Source organism: Euprymna scolopes, chromosome 1 (assembly GCF_053919585.1).
Source record: "Euprymna scolopes isolate OS-2025 chromosome 1, ASM5391958v1, whole genome shotgun sequence".
NCBI lineage: Eukaryota > Metazoa > Mollusca > Cephalopoda > Sepiida > Sepiolidae > Euprymna > Euprymna scolopes.
In genome coordinates this window covers 72,904,625-72,926,879 of record NC_136482.1, presented here as the reverse complement: position 1 = coordinate 72,926,879, position 22,255 = coordinate 72,904,625, and the positions used below count along the sequence as shown (strand labels likewise).

The window sequence follows — 22,255 nt, the reverse complement described above, 5'->3', positions numbered from 1 at the left end:
AAAATGAAAACAAAAGGTCAAAATCAGGAACAAATCACCCAGGTAGTATCACAAACTGAATTTTTTTTTTTCAACATACCAAAAAACTTTTTAGATATGCATATATAATGCTGCAATATATAAAAAGAAATATTAATTTTATTTTTGTATTTTAGTTAGATATGGCCATTCAAAATTAGTCTTTTTTTTTTTTGTAATACTTGTAATGCTTAATCGGTTTATAACTGAAGATAAAAGCTTCAAATAATGAAAAATCTTTACAAATATGTCATAGTTCATTAAAAGAAAGATAATATAGACAGAATTAATAATTTTCAATCTAAATGTTGATGAAAGTCACATGCCATCACATCAATTGTGTAGAAACTATACAAAAGAGTAATTTGGACTGTTAATGTAAATTTTATTAGCATTGAAACTTATCATGATTCATGATATCATACAAATTAAACTACATTTTTTTTTCATTTGTACATAAAAAGCAACTTATTTCAAACATGTAAATCTGTTATGAAGCCCAATTTGGTAGTTGTGAAAATGAATCAAATTTACACTTTACCAAACCTTTTTACCCATGAAAGATACAAGCCTAAAACTTTTCTATTTGATTAATCTTTGGTTGAGGAATGTAAAAAAAAAACGAAAGTTGATGTCTTTCTAATAATGGAAAATTTTCTAGATTGATCAGATTTTTCACATGAAAAAAAAAACAAATAAAAAAAGGAATTGACGTCAAAATCACACATAAAAAATATATAAAGAATATGTCATATTGGTTGAAAATACCGAGAGGATCTTTTATGAAATCAAATGGTATAGTATGATCCATTAAAATAAATCAAAGATGATCCATGGCCTGAAGAATTATGGGTCACCAAAGATAAAACAGGAACCTAATTTGATGAAATATTTTTCAAAATAAAAATTAAACACAATTCTTTTAAACAAGATAAGGTATCAGGAAATTTAAAATATTTATTCAGAAAGGAAGAGTAATAAGAGGGATCAGAGAGAGAGAGAGCGGAGACAGGTAACATAGAAAGAGAAACAAGACTGTAAGAAAAAGGTCTAGAAGAAGAGAGAGAGAAAAGAGAGAGATGAAAGAAAAGAAAGAGGCCAGAGAGAAGGAAAAGAAGTCACAGAAAGAAACAAGTAGAACAGAAAGAAAGAAAATAAAGAGTTGGGGAGGGGAATAAAGAGTGAAACTCTGCTTTTACTCTTATAATGTGTGTCATGAAAATGGGAGTTATTTTAACATGCACATTGTGGTGAGGCATGTTTAGACATATGTTGTCTTAACAAAAAGCTTATCTTACTTGAAACTGAAAAAAATGTAAACCTGTTTATTTTATTGTTGAGCCATTCATGATATTAAATAAGATACGTATTAATCCTATTGATAATTATTGAAAAAACCTGCTTTATTTGGCCTGAAAAACATCACTTTGTGAAATTAAATGCTTTATTTGGCCTGAAAAACATCACTTTGTGAAATCAAATTGCAGTAAAATTTTATTTACTGAAGTTTTCAATTTGGAAATTTTTTTATGAAAATTAACTTAAAGTTTGATACTTCACCCACCAAATTAAAAATAACGTTTATAGAGTGATTATTCAAAGTCAATTAATTAAAATCGTGAGCAGTACAAACATTAAATAACAGAACTAAAAAATTTCTGTTGAAAAACTTGGGACTAAACACATTTGTCATTAACATAGTTCCATAATTCAAATCAGCCTGCCAATCATCATACAAGCAAAATTGATATAAGGAAGAGGAAAAATTGAATTTTATTTACATACCATTTCATAAATATAACCTGAAAATAGCTGAAATATTGTAAGTTAAATTATTACACAAAAATTTCAGTTTTTACCCATTTTTGCAGCATAAACAAACCAATTCAGGATACCTGATAACGTTTTACTTGAAATATTATGAAGCGACTTATAAAACTTTCTTTTTGCATATGAAAGTATAGTCATCGGTGTAAGAAATAGAAGCAATTATTGTCCTTCAGAAAGTTACATACAAATTCAATATGGTCAGACTACTAGCTACTATTTGATGTTGCCTTTGCTCAACTTATTATTCACTTTCATCTGTTATCAAACAATCTTATATTAATTGGAGCCTCACATTTCAAATTAATATGTATTTAATAGTGGTGGCACGATTTGCATTATGTGTTTTCTTCTCCTCAATGTAACCGGCAACAGATTTTAATAAGACACTGTCCATGTTTAGTTTTTCTTCTCGTACATTTTCCGTTAGTCCTTTCTACAACACGGCTTGTAATAATGAACTCTCTTTGGCACAAGTCTAGTTAGTTCTGATTGCGTTTAGCATGCATTTACTTGGAATTAACGAATAACACGATTTTCAAACGGTTATAAACCACTTTCAAGCACATCATCACACTGTGTCTTCTACCAACAGAAGGTTCTGGATATGACCTTAAACTATATCCGATGGTGAGGCTCCAGCTTGCGGGCTCTGGGGAGTGTGGAGCCACCCTTTAATTGCCATTGCTTCCAGGTCCACTCTGACCCGGAGTGGTAGTACCTGTTAGGGTCCCAACTATGGGTTCAATAGAAACTGACTTGCAAAAAACAAATATATTCTATTAAAAAAATTTTCTTCAAAATCACTGGATTCGGCATTAAATAACCTGAAAAGGGTTGATATGCCGTAAAACAAAAACAACCAACCAACCAACAGAAATTCGGTTACTGTGACCCTGGCAGAACCTCCTTTTCCCAGAAAACTTACATTTTTGTTTACATTTTTCATTCATGCATACTCAGCAGACTTACCTAAAAATTACACCTGGCAGCACTCACAACACACAATTTGTGTTTTCCTGAACACAGAATACTACTACTATGAAAACAAAACACATACAATGCAATAAAATTGGGATGTTCGTTAAACAAAACAGTAATTCAATAATTATAGGATTTCTAACAAAATAATTATAGGATTTCTAACAAAATAATTATAAGATTTCTTACAAAATAATTATAGGATTTCTAACAAAATAAACCTGTGATCTGTTGCAATATTTTGATACTTTTTAAAAACTTTCTTTCCAAAATTTCCGCCAATGATTTCTTTCCATTGTTTTGGGGGAAAAAAAAATAAAAACTGCCTCAGTCGAGAAGAATTTCCCCATCACTAACCCAGGACCAAACAGATGCAGCACTTATGGCAAAAGGTAAAAATTAATAAATACTCTTGATTGGAGAAAAAATTACAAACTGTAAGCCTAAAACTTTTCTATTTGATTCATCATTCCTTCATGACAATTTAGCAAAACATGCATGTGCGAATAACATTCTTTCTTGAATTGGTTTAAGTCTAGAAGAATTTCTCCATTAATAAAAGCGGACTGAACAGATGTAACACCTTTTTTTTTTTTTTGATAAGTAAATAAACTGTAATTTTTTTTCTTGATTACAAAATATGTTATTTTAATTAAAGTCTCCAGATTACAAATAAATGAAACTTACAATTTTCCAGTAGCGAAGACAGAAAAATATAAACAATGGTTAATTATTTGTCTACATACTAAAAGAATGGACGATGTATAAAAATGTATCAACATTGCGCAAAAAAAGAATGACCGATACCCAAAATATATCAACATTTTAACCTCTCCTTTCACTTAAAAATTCACAAAAATCAGTCAATTTTAGTGAAATTTTAATTTATGCTTAACAGAATATAATGAACCAATTATTTTTAAAATCTTACTGGAAATCTATAATTTTGTGTAAACAAAAAATACCTTTACAAAAGTCATGAATTAATTTTTGCTTTTTTTATGAAAATAAAGCGTTGCAGATTGTAACAATAAAAAAAAATTATTTTATTAGGAACATCACAAAAATAAAGCTCCTAAAGTTCATGTTAATAATATTGTTATGATTCAAAGAAAATTAATTTTCTCAAACTGACAATATTATCCTGGAACTTTGTTTATTCAATATTTTCACCAAAAATAAATAATTGCAAAAAACATTTAATGTTATTAATAAGGTAACATTTTTTGCATAAATTTTATCTGTTAATATTTTCCTTGCATGAATGTGTAAACATTAATATTTTCCTTGCATGAATGTGTAAACATTAATATTTTCCTTGCATGAATGTGTAAACATTAATATTTTCCTTGCATGAATGTGTAAACATTAATATTTTCCTTGCATGAATGTGTAAACATCCTATCTCTAAACCTGCCAGTTTGCGACTGATTGAATCAATTCTAAAATTTACGTTCAGACATCCATAACAAAGTAAATAAAATTCTGTATTTTTTGGTTTCAGTGTGTAATTTTTCATTCATAATAATTAATTTCTTTCAAATTGTAATTTTATTTAATCACCAGCATGGGTGTCCAGCGTTGCTCGAGTGTTTGTAGGTGTGTGTTGAGCACAAAAAAAAAAAATTTTTAGTAGGCAGGCAGGCTCGAATCCGTGACACGAAGGCAGAAAAGAAAGTAGAGGTGTGTGTAAGGGTGTTGGTTGAGAAAAAAAAAAAAAGGAGGTAGTAGGCAAGCAGGCTCAAACCAAAAGGAAAAGAAAGTGAAAAAAAAACGTGACGCATTAACTGTTGCGCCCATCGCCAAACCAGAAGTGATGTAGGTTTAAATTAAGGCTAGACAATCGAAAAGAGGGGATGACTTTTGAAAATATCGGCAAAAAAAGCGACCCCTTCCTGTAGAAAAGTGTCCAGTTGAGGATGAAGGAATTAATGTTTTTGGCCAATTTTTCGATATTTGTCGTCCGAAAGGTCGAGCTTAAAAATTATACTGATCTCGTGAAAATCCGTCGCCTCTGTCGAAAGTTGTTGCGAGACATACATACATACATTCATATATACATTTTAAACAAACAGGTGAGATTTATATTATAGACTAGCGGGGGGTACCCAGCGTTGCCTGTGAGGTGTGTGTGTTGGGGTGGGGGGTGTGTGTTGGGGTAGGTGGGTGGGGTTAAATCAAAACGAAATGGAACATAAAGAATTAGCGAAGTAATAACCCTGTTTAAATATTATATTAAAAGTAAACAATGTTAAAACTTCTTAAAGATATCAGGGCGGGGGGGACAGTGAATGTGATGCAAACGAACAATGTTAAAATTTCTTAAAATCCGAAAAATAAAAACAAAAAACAGTGAATGTGAATCGCAAAAAAAAAAACTCTTACATCACCGTTTGAACTTGTAACCTTAAGATAATGATGCCGTGCCTTAACCCACTGAGCTAAGAGCGCGTCAGCAAAATTGGGGCATTTTTTTTTAATATTAAAACTAATTCAAGAAAGACTATTTTTTTTGCGCATGTGTATATGACTATCTTGCCATGAAGGAACGATTTTTTGCTGCCCCTCTCTGTCCCACTGAGGGTGAAGGAACTAATGTTTTTAGCCAATTTTCCAATATTCATCGTCCGAAGGTTTGATCTTCAAAATGATACCGAACTTGTGAAAATCTGTGTGGAAAGTTTTTGCGAGACATACAAACACACACACACACACACACACACAAACACACATTTTGCATTTTATATATATAGAAGATTAATAAATAATTGTTTTAACTTTTTAATGAATAAATTGTCACTTGGCACTATCAAACAAACATTATCAAGAATTTTATAATATTAGTAAATAAAAAAACTTATACGAAGTTAAATATTAACCTTTTTCCAGAGAAAAATGAAGAAATATTTACTTGTATACATATAATCATTGTGTATATAATAATTTTTTAAATTATTTATTTATTATTTAATTAAGATATTTATGAATGTACACAAGTAAATATTTCTTTAATTAAATAAGCTTTTCCAGTTTTATTACAACAAAAATAAAATAAATAAAATTATTACACTTATCGGTAACAGGTTCTGCTAGTGTAATATTTTTTTACAAAGATTAGAGGAGGGTGTCATCGTCTTTTAATTCTTACAGCAGCTAATCAATATTTTGTTTTACAGGAAAAGAAACATTGCAGTTTTAATTTTTTCTTGAAAATTGAGTTTGATAAAATGTTGAAATTTTTAAAAGAATAAATCAAGACTCTTTCATGAATATTAAATTGCAAATTTCAGTGAATAAATTTTTATTTTGTTGTAAAATAAGTCAGTTTTGATAAATGAAATAAAATATTATTTCGGAAATATTCATACATAGTTGTCTGCTTAAACAGAACCAAACAAAAATTGTGACTTATATTTTATATATTATTTGTTTATATCAATATTTATACTTTCTTCACTAAAAAGCATGAAATGGCATGATCTCATTAATAGCCATTCATTTACTGGAAAAAGTCTCTCTTTTCTATTTTGTAGCTATAAAATTGGTGAAAGTTCGAGCAGAAGTGATGCAAGCTGCATCTGAAGCTATTCCAAGTGGTATGCTGTCTGTATTTTGTACACATAAAACAAATTTGAGCCTTGCAATGGAAGTCAGCCGGGAAGTTTGCAAACAAAAACATGGTATAAAGAATCCAATTTGTCATGTGGCCAACTATTTATATCCAGATTGTAAAGTGATTGCAGGACATGAACAGGTTTGTTCTTGAAATCAAAAATATAATATGATCAAAATATAATCATATTTTTACAACTTGCTTCTAATTGTATTATCTTACAGTAAAATGTTGTAATTTATAAATATAATATATAAATCTATATATATAAAAGCGAAAATGTATGTGTATATGTATGTTCGCTTTTCCTCGATGTCCACGAAAGGCTTCTTTCAAAGAAGCGCTTGCTCGCTTCACAACTTCTTAAAACTTTTTATATTATCTATAAATTGTAATATCTCAGAGTTACCCACGGAGATCGCCTGTCTATTTAATTTTATTGACTTTCAAACGTTAATTATTCCACATTTCCCGCATCGGCACGCGTTACATTCGGTTTTCGGTATAAAAAAAAAAGCGAAACTCGACTCTAATCACAGGCCGCAAGCCAGTTGTCTCAAGAGAGCTAAGTAACGTTTGTTGACTTCGTCATATCAGACTGTAGCTTTCATTTCGCTCCTCCTAATAAACAGGGAGTGGGTTTTTAAAAAAAAACAAACTGATTTATTCAAAACTGTCCCGCACAAAATCGTAACTGCTAGGATCGCCAGGAAAACCATTCTTTCCTCCCTGGGGAACGGCGGCTCCATGTTGTAGACAAAACAACGTTCGTCGAGATCGAGTGGGCACTTGGCATCGATGCAAGCCGCTACCTCTCCGACGTACTCCAATAAGGGCTGGATCCGGCTGCAACTAAAAAACGCATGCCCGATCATTTCGGGCTCGCGTTCGTCACAGCACGGACAAAAGCGCCTCGTACGTTCTTTATACCGGTAGAGTTCGTCGAAAAGGGGCAGCGCGTTTCGGACCAGTCACCAAGTAAGGGAAAATTCTGAATTGTTCAGAATCTCCCGTCCCGGCACCCAACTCCAGTGAGAACGGACAACCTCCATCGACCATCCCATCCGTCTACAAAGTGGATCCTTCGCGGTCCCCTCCACTAACTCCCAATATAGTTTCTTTCTTGGCTGATCGAGGACACTGGTCCCCGGCAAAGCTCTAAGAGCGGTCCAGCATTCGGAGAAGAACTTAGACTCCCCCCCTCGGTCTACAACGACCTTCTACCGAGGGGTTGGGTTTGAGATTGGGAAACAAGTTCTCAACCACAGGGACCCAAGGAGCGTCTTCTTCAAGCGAACGACCCAGGAAAGCCAATGTCTCGGCATTTCTATGACACAAGAGACTGGGGTGCCCCAGGCCTCCCTCGCTCAGACTCTCGACCCAGACCTCTCTGCAGACATAATGCTTACCCTCGTTCCACAATAGTGAATCGAGGCGCCCTTGTAAGCGGGTTAGTCATTCTGCAGGGAGAGGAAGTACAGACAAACGGTAAAGGATGAGCGGAAAGACGTATGTAGCACATGCCTCCGCTCGACCCTTCAAGGACAATTTCCTTCCAATCCAAGTCTTCACCGATGATTTGACCTTGGACTGTACTTCCGACCAATTCTTTTCCAGCTGAAGTCCCGGTCCAAACCAGACACCGAGAATACGGACTGGTCCATCAGTCCAGCTGAAAATACCTGGAAGCGAGTTTACCCCGGTCCAGGCCCCCAACCGCAGGCCGACAGACTTGCTGCGGTTGAAGATGGCCCCTGTGACTTCTTCGTATCGAGCGAGCGCCTCGACCACCGCTTGAACGTCTGTGTGGCAAGACACGAACACGGTGACGTCATCGGCGAACGCGGAAACCCTGGCTCGTGTGCCTCCAGGGAGAGCTATTCCGTGCAGGACTGGTGTAGCCGCCTCGTCCCTTAACTTGCGAAGGAGGGGTTCCAACGCCAGGACGTACAACAGAGGCGACAGCGGACAACCCTGACGCAGCAAATGACTCCAACAGCTTACCATTGATCTGCACCGCTACCGTCGGCCTGTCATACAGAACAAAGATCCACTTGTGGAACTCTGGATTAAATCTGGCGGCCTCTCGCACAGATCCTAGGAACCGATGGTTGACCCTATCGAATGCCTTGGACTGATCTAAACTGATCAGCGCGGCTTCGGCGTCGTCTTCTGTCCCCTCTATGATCGAGCGTATCAAATGCAAATTGTCTTGAATCGATCTCCCCTTCACAGCATAAGTCTGGTCCGGTTTGATCAAGTCAGTGATGACAATCTGCAAACGATTCACAAGAATCTTTGCCAAAATCTTTAAGTCTGTGTTTAGCAGAGTCAAGGGCCTAAAATCGTCGAAATTTTCCACCCCACCATGCCGTTGACCTTTCCTCAGCAATGTGATCACATCCTTGGTCACCTGTCCAGGGATGGAACCCTGAGCAAACAAATGGTTGAACATATCCTTCAGAATAGGGACCAACATGGGCGACAGCCTCAAGTAAAACTCGTAAGGTAAACCATCAAGCCCCGGGGATTTGTTACAGCCGACCTGCTTCAATGCAGTAATGACCTCATGTTCAGTAATAAGACCATCACAGCTAGCCGCCCGACCTGCCGTAATCCGAACTGCGCCTTAAAGCAGCCTTACACTCAACAGCGTCAACATTCACAGCCTCGTTGGAAACTTTCTTTAACCTAGCCCTAACTACTTGACCTTCATACCGCTCGCTAGCCAAGCGGTTGAGATCTTGTTTAGCTAGTGGTAACTCTAGGGGGTCCCCCTCCTCCACCGCCCGGGTCAGCTTATCCTCTAAGCGTTTCTTTGCCTTAGCCTTATCTAACGCGAGGCGTTGGCTGTACTGGACAGAGAAGCGCCTAATTTTGGCCTTAAGACTAACCCACCACTTACTCCCTGTAACCGCCCTCACTAAAGCCCGCTGAATTAGTTCAGTGACCTTCAACCGGTAGTCCTCCAGCTCCAACAAGGTGCTGTTGAACTTCCAGTATCCGGCCAGTTTAGGCCTAGCACTTAAGTTCAAACGGGCCATAACAAGTTTATGGTCCGAGTGTCCTAACAAGTGGAACGTGGGGCAAGATAGGAAGTCTACATCGCCTCTTCTAATTAACATCCGATCCAAGTAAGTACTCGGATGGGAAGGCACTACAGAATGCCACGTCCATATCTCCTGCCCCGGATGAGCCAGAGGAAATTTGTCGACGAGATCGCACGAAGCCATCAGGTCAGACAGAGTGCTGTCACACCGCACCGACCCGCTAGCCCCCCCGATCTTATCTATATTGGGATCAAGGATTGCATTCCCATTAAAACTAACCGTTCCGGATCCACTAAGAAGCCCTCCAACCGTCGAAAAAAGGATGCCCTCTCTACAGCAGAATTGGGAGCATAAACAGTGACAATCCGAAAAACACTATTAACGGCAACATCAACAACAACTAGCCGGTCGTCCTCGCCTGCGTGAACAACATTCACCGACGCTGACAGGGTGCGGCTCACTAGCAAGGAGATTCCACGACTATAAGTATTGCCATATGCTGAGTAAACATCGTAGTCGTTCACCAGCACCTGACAATCCTCGCCACAAACACTTTGATCTTAGCCAAAAGACCGAGTAAAAAAAAAAATGATGTGTATTATATATTTTTCGTATATTAAGTTAAGACAAGATGTCATATTCTAAACATCACAGCCTGGGATTGGATAAAATTCATGGAATTTTTTCCTATCAGAACATTCGGCGTTGCCTGGGATTGGATAAAATTGGTTGATATATGTACTAGCCTAATACCCGGCATATGTACTAGCTGAATACCCGGTGTAGCCCGGGATTGGATAAAATTGGAGTATATGTACCCAGCGTCGCCCAAGATTGTATGACATAGCACTAGCATGACATATATACTAGCTGATTACCCGGCATGGCCTGGGTTGGATAAAATTCATGGAATTTTTCCTAGCAGAACACTCGGCGTCGCCTGGGATTGGAAAAAATTGGTTGATATATGTACTAGCCAAATGCCCAGCATCGTCCGGGGTGGATTACATAGGTGGATATCTGTACTAGCAAAATACTCAGCATAGCCCAGGATTGAATGAAGTAGGTATATATGCACTAGCAGAACAGCCAGCGGCGTCGCCCGGGATTGTATGACATAGGTGGATGTGTACTAGCAGAATACCATGCGTCGCCCGGGATTGTATGACATAGGCGAAGTATAGGTCCGATTCGACAATTTTGAAGGTGCTTGTGCAGTATAGGTCCGATTTGAAAAATCATTATAGGTCCGATTTAACAATATTTAAGGTGCTTGTGCATTATAGGCTGATTTGAAAATTTTGAAGGTGCTTGCACAGTATAGGTCCCATTTGACAATTTTGAAGGTGCTTGTGCAGTATAGGTCCGATTTGAAAAATTTAGAAGGTGCTTGTGCAGTATAGGTCCGATTTGAAAAACTTTGAAAGTGCTTTTGCAGTATATCTCCAATTTCAAAAATTTTAATGTGTTTGTACAGTATAGGCCCGATTTGAAAAATTTGAAAGTGCTTGTGCAATATAGGTCCGATTTGATAATTTTGAAGATGCTTGTGTAGTATCGATCGGATTTGCAAAATTTTGAAGGTGCTTGTGCATATAGGTCCGATTTGATAATATTGAAGGTCATGGTGCAGTATAGGTAGGCCTATTTAATAAATTTGAAGGTCATTGTGCAGATTTGATAATTTTGAGGGTGTGTGTGCAGTATTTGACAATTGTGAAGGTGCTTGTGCATTATAGGTCCGATTTGATAATTTTGAAAGGAGCTTGTGCAGTATCGGTCTGATTTGAAAAATTTGGAAGGTTCTTGTGCAGTATAGGTCCGACTTGATAATTTTAAAGGTGCTTGTGTAGTATAGGTCGGATTTGCTAAAGTTTGAAGGTGCTTGTGCAGTATGAGTCCTATTTGAAAATTTTGAAGGTGCTTGTGCAGTATAGGTCCGATTTGACAATTGTGAAGGTGCTTATGCAGTATAGGTCCAATTTGACAATTTTGAAGGTTTTGTGCAGTATGGGTCCGACTTGACAATTTTGAAGATGCTTCTGCTCTACAGGTCCAGTTTGACAATTTTGAAGATAGGTTACTACTTGGGAATACCAAATGCTTCATGTAGATCACCAAAGTTAAGTAACATTGTCTAGGTCATTATCAGATGGGTGACTACTTGGGAATACCAAATGGTTTGTATAGATCTCTAAAGTTAAGCAACATTGTCTTGGTCATAAACAAATGGGTGACTACTTGGACATACAAAATGCTTTATGTAGATAACCAAAGTAAAGCAACATTGTCTTGGTCATTATCAGGTGGGTGATTATTTGGAAATACCAAATGCTTTATCTAGTTCATCAAAGTTCAGTAACATTGTCTTTGTCATTATCGGATGGGTGACTACTTGGGAATACCAAATGCTTTTTGTAGCTCACCAAAGTTAAGCAACATTGTCTTGGTCATTTCAAATAGGTGACTACTTGGGAATAAAGAATAATTTATGTGTATCACTAAAGTTAAGCAACATTGAGTCTTGTCATTATCATTTGAGTGACTACTTGGGAATACCAAATGCTTTATGAAGATCATCAAAGTTAAGCAACATGGAGACTGGCCATTATCAGATCGGTGACTACTTTGACATACCAAATGCTTTATGTAGATCATCAAAGTTAAGTGACCTTGTCTTGGTCATTATCAGATTGATATCTACTTCGGAATACCAAATGCTTTATGTAGATAACCAAAGTTAAGCAACATTGTCTTGGTCATTATCGGATTGGTTACTACTTGGGAATAACAACTGCTTTATGTAGATCATCAAAGTTAAGAAACATTGTCTTGGTCATTATCAGATGGGGTACTACTTGGGAATACCAAATGTTTTATGTAGATCACCACAGTTAAGCAACATATTCTTGGTCATTATCATATGGGTGACTACTTGGGAATACTAAATGCTTTATGCAGACCACCAAGTTAAGCAACATATTCTTGGTCATTAACAAATGGGTGAAAACTTGGGAATACCAAATGCTTTATATAGATCACCAAAGTTAAGCAACATTGTCTTGGTCATTATCAGATGAGTGACTACTTGGAAAAACCAAATGCTTTATGTATATATCTAAAGTTAAGCAACATATAACCGTGTCGTTATCAGATGGGTGACTACTTGGGATTACAAAATGCTTTATGTAGATCACCAAAGTTAAGCAACATGGAGTCTGATACTTTATCATATGGCTGACTACTTGGGAATACCAAATGCTTTATGAAGATCATCAAAGTTAAGCAACATAGAGTCTGGTCATTATCAGATGGGTTACTACTTGGAAATACCTAATGCTTTATGTAGATCAACAAAGTTAAGCAACATGGAGTCTGGTCATAATCAGATGGGTAACTACTTGGGAATGCAAAATGCTTTCTGTAGATCAACAAAGTTAAGCAACATTGTCTTGGTCATTATCAGATGGGTGACTACTGGGTAATACCAAATGCTTTATGTAGATTGCCAAAGTAAAGCAACATTGTCTTTGTCATTAACAAATGGGTTGCTACTTGGGAATGCAAAACGCTTTATGTAGATAACCAAAGTTAAGCAACAATGAGGTTGGTCATTCTAAGATGGGTGACTATTTGGGAATACAAAACGCTTTATGTAGATCACCAAAGTTAAGCAACAATGAGGTTGGTCATTCTAAGATGTGTAACTACTTGGGAATACAACATGCTTTATGTAGATCACTAAAGTTAAGCAACAATGAGGTTGGTCATTCTATGATTGGTGACTACTTGTGATTACCAAATGATTTATGCAGATCACTAAAATTAAGCAACATGGAGTCTGGTCATTATCAGATGGGTGACTACTTGGGAATACAAAATGGTTTATGTAGATCAATGTAGCAAAATTATTAATTTAGTAAGAGGAAGGGGATTATGTGGGTTAAATCATGAAAAATGATGGTCGAAATTATTAATATATCCAAGAATTATGAAAAGTGATGAAATAAAAGTTGTTTGATTTGTGTGTTATAATGAAACAAACAACCCAGATAAAGTCTCAAATTTATTATTTTAGAAAGAGGGGGTGTATTATGTGGGTTAAATCATAAAAAATGATTGTCGAAATTAGTAACATATCCAAGAATTATAAAAAATTATGAATTTTGTGTTATTTAATTGTTGTGTTCGTAATGAAATAGACAGCCCAGATTATGTATCAAAGTTATTATTTTAGTAAGAGCGGGGCTATACTTTGGATTAAATCAAGAAAAATTATTGTTGAAATTAATAACATATCCAAGAATTATGAAAATGATGAAATATGAGTTATTTGATTGGTGTGTGTGTAATTAAATAACAAGACAGACAATGTCTCAAAGTTATTACTTTAGTAAGAGGAGGGGGATTATGTGGGTTATTTTATGTAAAATTACTGTCGCCATTAGTAACATATCCAAGAATTATGAAAAACGATGGAATGTGAGTTATTTGATTGGTGTGTTTGTAATGAAAGAACCAGCCAGACAATGTTTCAAAGTTATTATTTTAGTAAGAGAGGCACGATTATGTTGGTTAAATCATTAAAAATAATTGTCGAAATTCGTAATATATCCAAGAATTATGAAAAATGATGAAATGTTGTTATATAAGGGTCTTATTATTATTATTATTATTGTTCTTGTTGTTATTAATAGTGAGAGTCTTAGAGTGAGTTTTATTAAGAGAGAGTCTTAGAAAGAAAGTCTTAGTGAGAGAGAGAGAGAGAGTCTTATTAAAAGCGCAGTCTTAGAAGAGAGAGATGTTGTTGTAGAGATTGTTCGTGTTATAAAGATATTCATATATATTAAAATGTTCATACTTAGAAGTGTAGATATGAGATGTAGAGTTCACATTGTAGATATGAGATGTGTATGTCAAATGATTACATGTGAAATGTATCAAAGTTATTATTTTAGTAAGAGTGGGAAGATATGTGGGTTTAATTATGAAAAATGATTGTGGAAATTTTTAACATATTCAAGAATTATGGGATTCAACGACATACGTCCACATATATACTTACAGATTACTCAGAATCCTCCAGAATTGAATGAGATACATGCAAATATATGCAAGCAGAATACATGAGGGCCTGGGATCCAATGAAATAGATGTAAATATATGTTAGCAGAATACCTGGCGTTGCCTTGGATTTAGTTAGATTGATTGAAATATATACTAACAGAATACCTTGCATTGCCTAGGATTTCATTGGATTGATTGAGATATATACTAGCAGAACATCTGACGTTGCCCGGGATCGAATGAAATAGGTTAGAATATATATTAGCAAAATACCTGGTGTTGTTTGGGATTGGATGAGATAGGCGGAAATATATATTAGCAGAATACCCTGCATCACCCCGTATTGAATGAGATAGGTGGAAATATATAGGATTTAATAATGCAGGTGCAGATAAATACTAACAGAATACCTGGCATCGCCTGAGATTAAATAATATAGGTACAAATACAGAATAGACGAATACTTGGCGTCGCCCAGGATTGTATTTGATAGCTGCACTTATACAAAAGCAGAATATCCGGCAATTACTCAAGCTTGCATGAGATACGTGAGATAATTTATTTGCAATATCCCCGGCGTCGCCCGGGATTGAAGGAGATTGATGGAAATATATATAAGCAAAATTCCTGGTGTTGCCCGTGATTGAATGAGATAGGGGCAAATATATATCAGCAGAATAATCAGCGTCGCCCTGGATTAAATGATGGTGGTGAAATATAAAGTTTGTAATGGAAATGGCTTAAACGATTTTCTATCTCAAAATTACTTCATTTGTGAAGTCGATTCCAGATATAGCTTAAACAGTTAATGATCTCACAATTAAATTAATACGTATATATTGTTGGTTTTCTATGAAAGTTTCCTAGGCCAGTTTATATAGGGGGTGATTTATATTTGTTAAAATGTTTTATGTACTCATCCGGGAATGATATGATGGTTGTAGTAGTGGGTAGAAAGAAGCATGATTATGTTAATTTTAAACGTGCTCTTGAGTTTTCTTTTGAGGGTTAAGTTGGAGAACGTAATGTCCGTTTTGGGGTAAAAAAAGTTTGTGAAATTGTTTAATATATCTATTTAAATTACCCGTCTTAGTGTAGGTAAAATTATTTTAAATATGTGTTGTATATTCACCGTCCTTGCAAAGGTAAAATTATTTCATATACATACTGTAAATTATCTACCCTAGTTAAGATACAATTATTTCATACTTGTAATACCTGTCCTAGGTAGGTAAAATATTCTTTTGCTCGAAATAGCAAATGATACATAGACATTAAAAATTTCATACTCCTAAGAATTACAAATATATTCAAAATCAAATTCAATTTTTTCATTGTTTATACGGTCCCAAGCTACTTTCTAAAATTTGTTTCAGTTTTCTTAAAATTATGGTAGCCTTGGTGGTAAGGGAAATTATTTAACATGTTGTACAATACCTGCCGATAGTATGTGAAATTGTTTCATGTATATATTTTAATTACCCGTCCGAGGGTAGGTAAAATTATTTTAAATATGTGTTGTATATTACCCATCCCTGCATGGAAACATTATTTCATATATATGGTATAAATTACTTATCCTAGATAAGGTACAATTATTTGATACGTGTAATACCCGTCCTAGGGTAGGTAAAATATTCATTTGCTCGAAAAAGCTAATGATACATAGACATTAAAAATTCCTCTATCCGAAGAATAACAAATATGTTCAAAATCCACTTCAATTTTTTCATTGTTTATACGGTTCCGAGCAACGCCGGGTAGCCCCGCTAGTCTATCTATATATATAAAAGGCAAAATGTGTGTGTGTTTGTATGTCCGCTAAAAACATTCGACAGACAGAACAAAAATTCACAAATTTGGTATAATTTTAAAGCCTACCCTCCGGATGACAAATATAAAATTTTTGGCCCATTAGGACCAGTCTAAGGGTGTTAGCTGGGTGTTTTTTTGCAGGGGGGCCCCCTCCCAAAAAAGTGACATTTTTTTTTGCTTTTCCTATGTATTTAAGTAGTAATAATGTGATGATCTAATGATATTTATACAAAATTAAAAAAACGCTTAGTCATGTTACACCACTCAGTAATGATGATATCTGGATTCAATGTATTTATTAAGAGATTCTTATCGGCAAAAAATGCGAAGTACCATACAAATAAAAATATTAATTTACACGTTATGACAACTTTACCAAAGTTATTAGCATGTTAAAAATAGTTAGATACGATAGTTAAACTAAACATTACGAACAAAACATTCCAGAACAAAATAAAAAAATACGCTTAATAAATAATTAGGTTTGAGACGATACATTAGCTAAGATTATTTGTTTTTTTCATACGCCCATTTTCTTTCTATCTTTGTTCATGAGAAATCGAGAGAGAGTGAGAGAGAGGGGGAGAAAAGAGAGGGAGAGGTGTACAAAGGAAACGAGAATCGTTTTACTATGTTTTAACACTTTCCGCCGAGTCATTTTTATTATTTAATTCTTTTTATTTGTTTTTTTATGCATATTTCTTCCAATTTTTTACAAATTTATTTTCGACCAAATGACTTATGCAGATCACTAAAGTTAAGCAATATGTAGTCTGGTCATTCTAAGATGGGTGACTACTTGGGATTTATGCAGATCACGAAAGTTAAACAATATGTAGTCTGGTCATTCTAAGATGGGTGACTACTTGGGATTACCAAATGACTTATGCAGATCACTAAAGTTAACCAATATGTAGTCTGGTCATTCTAAGATGGGTGACTACTTGGGATTATCAAATGACTAATGCATATCACTAAAGTTAAGCCATATATATTCTGGTCATTCTAAGATGGGTGTCTACTTGGGATTACTAAATGATTTATGCAGATTACTAATCACTAGATTGTTATATGTAAGTGACCTCCCTTGGATGTAGCTTCATTGTCAAATACCATTAGATTAATATAAAATTATTGTTATAATATGCAAGTGACCTCCTTTGGATATAGCTTCACTGTCGAATTCCTTTAGAATAAGATACAATCATTGTTATAATATCCAAATGACCTCCATTCGATGTAGCTTCATTGGCAAATTCCATTAGCTTAAGATACAATCATTGTTACAATATGCAAATGACCTCCCTTGGATATAGCTTCATTGTCAGATACCATTAGATTAATATACAATCATTGTTATAATATGCGAGTGACCTCCCTTGAGTGTAGCTTCATTGTCAAATACCATTAGATGAATATACAATAATTGTCATAATATGCAAGTGAACTCCCTTGAATGTAGCTTCATTGTTGAATACCATTAGAATAATATAAAATTATTGTCATAATATGTAAGTAACTTCCCTTGGGTGTAGCTTCATTTTCGAATACCATTAGATTAATATAAAATCATTGTTATAATATGCAAGTGACCTCCCTTAGATGTAGCTTCTTTGTCGAATACCATTAGAATAATATACAATCATTGTTATAATATGCAAGTGACCTCCCTTGGATGTAGCTTCATTGTCAGATTGCATTAGAATAATATATAATCATTGTTACAATATGCATGGGACCTCCCTTGAATGTAGCTTCATTTTCGAAGACCATTAGATTAATATATAATCATTGTTACAATATGCAAGTGATCTCCATTAAATGTTGCTTCGTTGTTGAATACCATTAGAATAATATACAATCATTGTTATAATATGCAAGTGTCCTCCCTTGGATGTAGCTTCATTGTCGAATATCATTGCATAAATATACAATCATTGGTAATATGCGAGTGACCTCCCTTAAATGTAACTTCATTGTCGACAGCCATTAGATTATGGAAGTGAACTCCCTTGGATGTAGCTTCATTATTAAATACCATTAGATTAATATACAATCATTGTTATCATATGCAAGTGACCTCCCTTGGATGTAGCTTTATTGTCGAATACCATTAGATTAATATGCAATCATTGTAATATTATGCCAGTGAACTCTCTTCGATGTGGCTTCAAAAGCCATTCGGAGATAAGTGTTATTTTGTGTACAGTAATCAATGGGATAGTGTTGCAGTATTCATTAGTATTGAAGATTTGATAAAGTGTCATTACTTAAGGAGGCGGTTCATCGGGAATTTGTTTATGTTGGACTTGAAGACATCCATGTTGAAGTCAGAAGGGAAACAGGCAAGCGGTAGAGAGTTCCACAGGAGTGCAGTTCTAAGAAAGAAGCTTTGTTCATGGAATTTTTATGGCTTTGATTTAGGCACAGATAAAGAGTGGGTAAAATTATTGACAGTGGTTTCAGCTAGATGGGTGTTTATCGTAAAAGATTGGCGAGGGGGGACCAGAGATTAGAGCTCAGACGAGCACCTGCCATGGAAATAACGATAAAACAAAGATAGGCTTGTAACGTCTCTTCTGTGGGAGAGAGGTTGCAGGGAAGAGAAAAGGGCATCCCCCATTAAACCACAAAGTCTATTTTGTACTCTGTTAAGGCAGGATAGGCTGTTTTTAGCAGCTCCTGCCCAGATGTGGCAGCAGTATTCCATCCTTGGACGTACTTGGCTTTTATATAGATAGAGAATTGCATCAGTAGTGAGATATCTTTTGGAGCAGTAGAAGGATCTCACCTTTTTTTCCAGCGACCTTGGCAGCAGACTTGATGTACGTGTTCCATTTCAGATCAGGAGTAAAGGTCAAACCCAGAAGTTTGTTAAAACATGGGGCCTCACCCAGACGAGAGCCATCCATTTCAATTGATGCCAGATGGGGATCAGAGCGTTGATGATGTAAAGATAGGAACTTGGTTTTTGATGCATTAAAAGTAACAAGCCACCTCTTCCCCCATTGTACCACGTGCTTGAGATCAACGAAGAGAAAATCAGAGAGAACTTTGCCATTTACAGCCTTTCATGTGTTGCCGTAGATGGTCGTGTCATCAGCATAGATGTCAATGAATGATTTAAGTATGTGATTTGGGAGATCATTGATGTAGATCAGGAAGAGAGTTGGGCCCAAGATGGACCCCTGAGGGACTCCAGCATTAATACTGTAGGCCTCTGATTTTTGCCCATCAACCACTACTCTTATGAGCCTATCAGAGAGAAATAATTTAATGATTGAGAAAAAATTTCCAGTTATACTGTAGCTGGAAATCTTGTGAATTAGGCCTTTATGCCATACCTTGTCGAAGGTCTTTGATATGTCAAGAGCAATTGCCCTAGAAAGGAAGCCTTTGTTGAGAGATTTGCTAATCCTATGAGATATAACCGTTAACACATCTGCTGTAGATCTAGCAGAACGGAAACCATATTGCGTGTCATTAAGGTTATTTCTGCTGAGGTGGTTGACTACTTCTCTATTTAATACCAGCAACTTACTCATGAGGAGACTTACTGGTCTGTACTGAGGGAGATGACTTTTCACCTGAATTCTTAAATACAGGGCATACTGATGAGGTTTTCCAGGGTGTTAGAAAGCACTTATCCTTAAGGCAACGCTTAAACAGTTTTGTAAGTATGGGGCAAGTTCTGGTTGAAGCTTTTTTAACACTATAATTGGGATGCCGTCAGGGCCAGTTGCTTTACTGGAATCAAGGTTCTTGATTAGCTTGGCGACCTCATGCACAGATATTTGTATGTTACCTAGCGTGTTGTGTGTTATAGGAGGAAATACGGGGAGTTGATGGCCTTCGTCGCATAGGGTAGAATTAGCTTGGCAAATAGTTTGGCCTTGTCTGATGCTGACGAGATGACCTCTGGTCCATTGATAATGGTTGGGATAGAACGCACGCTTCTGTTCAGGATCCTATTTGTTATTTACCAAAACTGGTGGGAACCAAGCGGCTGATTAGCAACTTTGGATTTAACGGACTGAGCATATACTGTCTTGCATTTTTTATTACTCTTTTACAGTGGTTGCTAGCATTCCTGAAAGCAGCTTTAGTCTCAGTGCATCTATTACGTTGGTAGCTATGGAAAAAGTGATTTCTGTGCGCGATGGCAGCAGCACATTCTGGGGAGAACATAGCTCAGGGGAAGTTGAGAGAAAAAGGTCTAGAAGGTTTGCATACTAACTGGTAGTATCGAGCACACGGGTGGGCTCGCGAACAATCTGAATGAGGTCATAGGCAATGGCAAAATCATGACAGAAACTCCCTTCATCATCCGTCTTATTTGAATGGGTCAGCCATTCCACGTTAAGGACATTGAAGTCACCGCAAATGTGAATGTTAGCCGAGGGATGTGCAGACAGGATGTGATCTATTTTCTCAAACTCTTTGCCAAGAACTTTGCAGCCAATTCTACCCTTTGCGACCAAGGCCGCCAACCCCCAATATTTCCTCCTGTATCAGAAAACACACTATGTGATATACAAATATCTGTACGTGATGTTGCCAAGGTAAGCAAAAACCTTGATTCCAGTAAAGCAACTGGCCCTGACGGTATTCCAATTATAGTACTCAAAAAACTTCAACCAGAACTAGCACTTACAAAACTGTTTAAACGTTGTCTTAAGGAGAATTGCTTCCCATCACCTTGGAAAATCTCATCAGTATGCCCTGTATTTAAGAATTCAGGTGATCGTTCATCCCCCTCTCAGTACAGGCCAATAAGTCTCCTGTGCGTCATGAGTAAGTTGCTGGAATCTGTGTTAAATAGAGAAGTAATCATCCATCTCAGCAAAAATAACCTTCTTAGTGACACACAATATAGGCAACCTTTCTAGGGCAATTGCTCTTGACATATCAAAGGCCTTTGATAGGGTATGGCACAAGATCTCCAGCTATGGTATAGCTGGAAATGTCTTCTCAATTATTAAATCATTTCTCTCTGATAGGCTCATAAGAGTAGTAGTTGATGGGCAAAAATCAGAAGCTCACAGTATAAATGCTAGAGTCCCTCAGGGGTCCATCCTGGGCCCAACTCTTTTCCTGATCTACATTAATGATCTTCCAAATCACATCCTTACATCATTCGTAGACATTTTTGCTGACGACACTACCATCTATGGTAGCACATCTAAGACAGTAAACGACCAAGTTCTTTCCGATTCTCTCTCCTCTGATTTTGATCACGTTGTACAATGGGGAAAGGAGTGGCTGGTTACTTTTAATGCATCTAAAACCAAGCTTCTATCTTTACATCATCAACGTTCTGATCCCCATCTTGCATCAATTAAAATGAATGGCTCTTGTCTTGGGGAGGCCTCAAGTTTTGACAGGCTTCTGGGCTTGACCTGATCTTAAATGGAATGCGTACATCAAATCTGCTGCCAAGGCCGCTGGAAAAATGGTCGGATCCTTCTATCGATCCAGTAGATATTGCACTGCTGATGCAATTCTCTATCTATATAAGAGCCAGATACGTCCAAGGATGGAATACTGTTGCCACATATGGGCAGGAGCTGCTAGAAAAGACTTGTCCTGCTTTGATAGAGTTCAAAATAGACTTTGTGGCCTGGTGGGAGATGTCCTTTTCTCTTCACAGAAGACATGTTGCGAGTTTGTCTCTGCTTTATCGTTATTTTCATGGAAAGTGTCCGACTGAGATTCAATCTATGGTCCCCCCTCGTCAAACTTTCACAAGAAACACTAGACTAGCTGAAAACATTATCAATAATTTTACCCACTCTTTATCTGTGCCTAAACCTAAACATAGATTCCATGATCAAAGCTTCTTTCTTTTCTTAGAACTGTACGCCTGTGGAATTGTCTTCTGTTT

The 22,255-nt window shown here is 36.2% G+C and overlaps 1 protein-coding gene across 1 annotated transcript in view; it reads left to right on the top strand.

Moving 5' to 3' along the window:
- The window catches only part of LOC145241307 (malonyl-CoA-acyl carrier protein transacylase, mitochondrial-like), a 99,123-nt gene that overhangs the window by 55,030 nt on the left and 21,838 nt on the right, over positions 1 to 22,255 (top strand). Inside the window, exon 3 of the mRNA XM_080104150.1 lies at positions 6,360 to 6,580. Coding sequence (XP_079960276.1) covers positions 6,360 to 6,580 — 221 coding nt within the window. The remainder of the gene's footprint in view (positions 1 to 6,359; positions 6,581 to 22,255) is intronic.